Source organism: Solanum pennellii, chromosome 2 (assembly GCF_001406875.1).
Source record: "Solanum pennellii chromosome 2, SPENNV200".
NCBI lineage: Eukaryota > Viridiplantae > Streptophyta > Magnoliopsida > Solanales > Solanaceae > Solanum > Solanum pennellii.
Window position 1 is genome coordinate 37,888,959 of NC_028638.1, and position 7,099 is coordinate 37,896,057.

The 7,099-nt window shown below is 30.5% G+C and overlaps 1 protein-coding gene across 1 annotated transcript in view; it reads right to left on the minus strand.

Moving 5' to 3' along the window:
* Window positions 1–3,146, minus strand: part of LOC107011678 — a 4,631-nt gene extending 1,485 nt beyond the window's left edge. Inside the window, exons 1-4 of the mRNA XM_015211262.2 lie at window positions 2,540–3,146; window positions 2,404–2,448; window positions 2,019–2,327; window positions 1,135–1,343 (exon numbers count right to left, since the gene is read on the minus strand). Of these exons, the coding sequence (XP_015066748.1) occupies window positions 1,135–1,343; window positions 2,019–2,327; window positions 2,404–2,448; window positions 2,540–2,738 (762 nt within the window). The 5' untranslated portion in view covers window positions 2,739–3,146. The remainder of the gene's footprint in view (window positions 1–1,134; window positions 1,344–2,018; window positions 2,328–2,403; window positions 2,449–2,539) is intronic.
* Window positions 3,147–7,099: the final 3,953 nt, after the last annotated feature.

Sequence of the window (7,099 nt, forward strand, 5' to 3'; positions counted from 1 at the left end):
GGGGGGGGGGGGGGGGGGGGGGAATTAAAGAGGGTCAAGACAATATGTATTAAGGTGATTTTTGGCTTGTGGGGTTAGGGTTGTGCTTTGGTGTTTGAAAATTGAAATAAACTTGTCTTGCATTAATTGTTGAGGTTGTACACAACAACAATATGAAAATATTCATTAAGAATTTTATGGTATAAGGTAAGTTCTTTTTCCTAATAGTAGATAGAAAACTTGTTAACCATTCTTAGTATAGTAAAATAAAATCTAAAGAAATGTACAAATATGAAAAAAGGCTAAGGTCCAACACAATTAAATTTGTGCCCACAAAAGCAAGTGATTGGCATGTGCTTTTGGTGAATTATACTGATGGAAAGGACCAATTAATTATGTAGTCCCCCCACACTAGTTAATAGGGCATAGTCAATTCAGATAATCTAGTCTTTCAAGTACTATAGTCCCTCATCCACCATGATCCTTAGATCATTTATAAAACATGGTCCAAAGTTGAGAATTATTGACATAGGGTTTCTTTTTTTCTTTTCTTTTTGTAATTTATGTCACTCTAAAATCATTTTTGAAGCATACCAAAATATCTTAAATAATTCTACAATATGTTAGAGATGATTAAAATTGAGAAATGTTATCAGTAGTTATTCATATAGTCAATTCCAAATTGAATCATCATTATTTTCATAAACTTCAACAATCAAAACAAATTTACATTCTCAATGTGATATATTTTCTTCCGGTTTATAATTGTGCCAATCTAATTAATACGCTAAACTTATGAGTAATTAAATCGTGTCACATAAAATATGACGATGGAGCACCTAACTTTAAGAGGGGGAAAGAATTTTTGATGAAATGATGTAGGCATAATTTCTCTTTTAAAGGCTGATAAACCATGCAAACATTTCATGATTAACAGAATTGGTCAGACTTCTCAATATTTTACTCCCTCCGTCCTATTCTATGTGACATTTTTTTTTTATCCGTACAAAAAAAATATTACCTTACTATACTTGAAAATACTTTAACTTTAATATTCTTCTTTCACCCTCGTTGAAATGATGTACAGCCACACAACTATCATAACTTTTAAAAGTACCACGTAAAATGAAACGGAGAAAGTAAATAGTTTCTTACCTCTTGTTCAGATTTTGATTTAGGACTAGTGACTGGAGAGTGATCTGAGGATATTTCCTTAATGGATGGTGAAGAGTCAGCTGCTTCACTTAGCTTCATAGACATTTCTTCAATTGATGGAGTTGGAGCAGGACTTGGACTATTTGAACTTACATAAGCTGAAATACTTTGTGTTCCCACATCTCTTCTAATGCTAACTTCTTTCTTCTCTAAAATTATCAAGTGTTAAAACACCAAAAAAAAAATATTGTTAGTAGAATAAAATAAGAAGGTTCATAGTTTTGAACATATAGTTACTTCTAACCGCTTAAACTTTAAGATTAGATGATCACATGGTAATACTAGGAACGAATTTTTTGTGCTTAAATCATAATCATAAAAACAATCAGACTCGGACGTGGGAGGGTGTATTCAAGATATAATAATGCAAATAAAAATTACGATATTATAATGATCAAAAACACATTTGAAGTATCAAAGTTTTTTTCACTTGAGCTATCATACATTCATTTTTCCTATCTAAATTATTTATCAAAACACACCTCAGCTATTCGTTATTCCTTTTTCCTATCTTAACGACGTTGATAGTTGAGACGTATTTTGATAAAATTTTAGATAGAAAAAGTGAAAACATAGGAAACTCTCAAAAAATATGTTTAACCGTTAACTAACTTTGAATAAATGTATACCCTGTTTAACTGCTAGATGAGAGGGTCGCACATTTTAACAACCAGTAATAAAAGATGTAAAAACCTAGGAAACTCTTAAAAAGTATGTTTGACCATGAACTAAAACTTTGAATAAAAGTATACCCTGTTTAACTGCTAGATGAGAGGGTCACACATTTTACCGACCAGTAATAAAGAAGTGAAAACATAAGTCACCTTTAGTTGGGATTTTGATTTCAACTTCTTCATGTGTTGGAAAAGAAGGTTTTTTCACATGGTGCTTTGTGTGGACTTGTGATGTACTCTGAATGTGAGAAGGATAAATTAGAGGTCCTGAAATAGTAATTCTGCTTGCTGTTTGTCTAAATGATCTTCCATTTAGTATTTTTGTAGACAAACATTCTAAAGGAACTTCCCCTGATAATGGATTACATATATATTTCTCAGCTTCATTCCATTTTGAATTCAAAGCCAATCCATCTGGTGACATGTATTCCCAACTATATATTGTTTTTGCCTGTAATGCTGCACTTCAAAAAAAAAAATTATACGCAATTCAAGATTTCGTTTTTCGTTTGTTGTTCAAAAATCATGAACTCACCTTTGAGGGCAGTAGTAAAAGAATATTTTGATGGATCAATTTCCTCTGCAGTGAAAAAAAAATAATAATAATAATTAGTACTATTAGTACTAGTACTGTTTTTATACGCAATTTAAGATTTCGTTTGTGTTCATACCTCTTAAGGTGTAGCCAGGAGATGAAGCAGTACTTGAAATTGTTACATTTGATCTAAAAGATTTTGTCTCTTCTCTAAAACTTCTAATATAAGATGCAGAGTACCTTCTTGAATTGTTTTTTTCTCTGTTAAGTTTAGCCTTAAGAGCCCATTCTCTTAAGTTGAACTCTGATTCATCTTGTTTTCTTGATTGTTCCATGTTGATAATGAAACACTTTGATGAAACTTCAAATTTTTTTAAAAATTTTTGTAACAAATATCTTTAACCTATGCCATGTTTAAATGAAATTTGGTTAATGAAAAAAATTGAGCTAAAAATTGGGTCACATGAAATATTTGGTTTATTTGCAAGTAGCAGGATCAGACATAGCTCTACTCTGATTTTCTTGCTTTTGCATTAAAAAAAAATGAAGGGGGACTATGATAAAATAATTGTTGTAAGGGTTTGCTTTATACACACTGAAAGTGTTGAAGAAACAGTACCTAATGTAGGAGCTGAAGTATTGTTACTATATATGTCTACAAACTATACGCGCGCACGAGTTATGGTGGGATGGTTGCGATTATTTCACCTTGAGAATTAAAAAATCATGTTAAGAGTGTCACTCATAAAAATGAGTCTTGCAATGTGCGTGTCCAGACTTAATCAGAGCCCAATACGGATACTGGACCTGGTGGGGTAAGGGGGGGGGTGAGAGGAGGAAAAGAAAACAGAACATGTAGTTTAGTCCTTATATTGTGGTACAAATAAATAAAAGTACTAGGTAGCCTGGAATTTTATGTTGATTCACCAAAACAATTTGAAGAAGTAATTACAAAGCTCTATATGGGTATCACAAGATAAAAGAGATTCCATATAGAGCGATATTGGATTGGATAATACACGTAAGCAGACCTTATCAACTATGAATTGATACGTTTTAAAGTTATGTGTGCTAGGCCTTGAACAGACAATAACACTAGGCCGTTAGAGCTAAGTCGAGGTTATTAGAACTTTCAAATCATTGTTCTTTTTGGGAGTGAGTGCACACAAATCAATCAAATATTAGTACTAATAACTTGTATAATGTTTTAAGTAGTTAAGCTTAATAATGATACTAGTAGTAATACAAAACAATGAAAATGACATGTTGAAATTGATGTACTCTGGGCAACAATGAGAAATTAATTTTAAATGAAAATGATTTCTTATATTGATTATAAAATTTCATTTTATTGGCTAAATCAATGAAATAATGACATGTGTTGATGGTCACATTGCCACAGTGTTGTGTTATTTTCAGTCTAGGTTGGAAAGATTGTTGTGAAAGAGAAATTAGGGGAATAGTAGGGACAGTTACATAGAAGAAATCTAATGGTAAGTTAAAATTATTATTATTTGTATGTAACTCATTCATATGTGGACATACATGAATCCATGTGAAAATGTCAAGATCATTATCTTAATAAAATAAAATGAGTGGGGGTATATATATATAAATAAATAATAGCTAGGTAGGTCCCCTTCTTCTTTTTTTATTTTTTTTCTTGTTGATCACTCTCATATTTTTGTCTCAATTGTATGCAAAGTAGGTTTCATGGCAGAGGATAGATAGAAAGTATAATTAAGTTGTTTTATGTCCGTTGGGACATTTGATTGATTCAATCATTTTAATCGAATCGAACGTTATTTTAAGAGAGCTAGACATTAAAAAAAAAAAAAAGAGGTGTCTAACTAGAAGTAACTTGAATTGAGGATTGTTTACTTTTGATTCGACGGGTGCCAGGATTATTTTCTTTTACTAGATACACACTAATATAAATAATAAATAAAATGAAAATAGAAGGTAAAATTACACCATACAAATCCTTAATTAATTGATCAATATATCAACACCAATATGCAAAGGGTTTCAAGCAGCTAAATCATCGCAGGTTCATGCAACAAGACTTCAAGCTGGAAATTGACTCTGGATTTAAATCGTATGAATTCGATATTCTAGTTTGGGAAAAGGGTCTGAAAAGTACTTTAATTTTGATTGAAATTGCTATTACCATATCAAACTTTATAGATGACCTTTTAAATTTCTTGTATTATTTAATAGTGTATTTTAAAGGTATATATGTGCCCAGTGGACCCGTTACTATTTATAATGATGCAATGTTCATGATGTCCACGTGCGTATATATATATCTTTAAAATACACTATTAAATAGTACAAGGATAATAGGTCATTTCCAAAGTTCGATATTATTACAACAATTTCGATCTAAATTCAAATATATTTCAATCCTTTTTTCCCTTTTAGTTATTAAAATTATGAGATTTTAATCAATAATTTATATATAAACAAATTCAAAGTTTCGACCAAACTCATAATCAACACTTGTTTCACCCGAGCCGTAGATATAACAAAAACTCATAAAATGAGTTTGAAAGCATCTTGGTAAACCAACTCACAAGGTTCATGAAACATCTAAGAGTTAATAATGAGTTTTATCTACTAATAATTAACAAAACATAGTTATTTGTATTTAGCTTTTGTAAATTACAAAATTAGAAAAAAAAGCATCTTAATACTACTCGTGGCTAAAAGCTAAAGTGTACTGAACTCCAATTAATTTGTATTAGTTGATTGAATGTGTGTTTGGCTCATTTGCACACAAAATTCGATACAAGTGGGATTAGTTGGGTATATAGGGCCACCTGGGGCGGATTCACGTTGGGTCCAGTGGGTTCATCCGAACTTTCTTGACATAAATGATATAGTTTTCAGTTCAACCTATGATAATGTTGTATTTTTCTCTTTTTAGTTTCAGTTTTTTTAAAAAAAAATCAGTTCTATTTTTCAAGTTTTTTTTAAATTTGAAAAATATGTTAAAAGTGTGATTTTAAACTCAAAAAAATTCCAAGTATTTCATTTCTAAAGACTTCATTTAGACATTTACATATTTTTTAAATCGTCTGAACGAACATTCTAAATCCGCCACCGAAGGTCACAACCATTGAAGCAAAGTTTTGGGCTCTAAAAGAAGAGAAAGCAGTCAATTTCATTCCTGACACTAATCAACGTGCATGTATAGTTCATATAGTACTAATATTGTCAAGTGTATACCCACTATCTTTTCTACTTTCCACCTCAATATAATGGACAAGAAACTTTTACCATGCAACTCACGCTCCATCGACGGAGTTAAATTTTTCATTAAAGAGATATTTTAAATATACAAAAAAAATTAAACAAATTTAATATCTTATATAACTAATATCATTTTTCGTTAAAATAGAATTTAAATAAACCCCTTGAACTTACCTCTATGAAACAATAGTAATAAAAGTGAGGATCTTTTCGAAGAAAGAAAATCGTGATTAGTCACCGACTTATTAATTCTCAACGACATGATATAAATGCAACAATTTAAGCTAAGTTTATATAGCTCGTAAAATCATAGTCCTAGAGATTTTTAGAGGGTCCTTTAAGCTAATTTTCTAAGTAACTTGCGGACTATCTTTTGCTTAGTCCCACAACACGTCATCCCAAGCAATCAGGCCCACATACTCAACCCCACCACACACAGAATATTGGATGTAAGAAAGATGTTAAATCATGAAATTCTGTAAAGATATAATATATAAACATGATTCTTAACTTGATATCAATCGATAATTATGATTCTTGACTTTGGGTATGTACAAGTAGGCACTTAAATTTGTATAAAATTGAACAAGTAGACACATTCGTCCTACATGGCATCCTATATGGTCGATGTTGTGTCCTACATGGCGTCGATATGTATTATGCCATGTAGGAGACGAGTGTCTACTTGTTCAATTTTATACAAGTTTAAGTGTCTACTTGTGCACACTTAAAGTTGGAGGGCATAGTTATCCGCTGAAGTTAAATTAAGGATCATGTTTATGTATGACATAATACATAAATGTGCCCTTTAACTTGGCTTCAAATCACATTTATGCCCTTCAACTTTGGATGTGCATAAATAGACACTTAAACTTGTATAAAGTTGAACAAATAGACACGCATGTCCTACATGTCATTTTTTGTCCTACGTGGTGTCTTATGTGTATTGTGCTACATGTGTTTATTTATTTAAAAGTTGAATAGTTAAAGTGTCTATTTGTGCATTATGAAAGTTGAAGGTCCAAGTTAAAATTTGAAGTCAAGTTTAGGGTCCAATATATATATTATGCCTTTATGTATTATGTCTTAGCTATTTTGTTTCATTTTATGAGATATCAGGCGAATTTTAAAAGTTTATTTTTTTAATTTTGATCATCAATAAAATTAAACATAGAATTCCTTTCAAAAATTAAAATAAAATATTGTAAAAGTTATATATTTGAAAATTTGTGTTAGAATATTACATATCACAATGATTAACAATTCAAATTATTTGAAAAGACACATAAAAGTGGGATAATTTCAAAAGAATACAATTCCCAAACTTATATGCCCCAAACTTTACATTACAAAATTTTAGCCAAATTAAAACACATCTAATATACAGTGTTATACATCTCATATACAATAATATACATAGCACTCATATTTTGTTCTACAA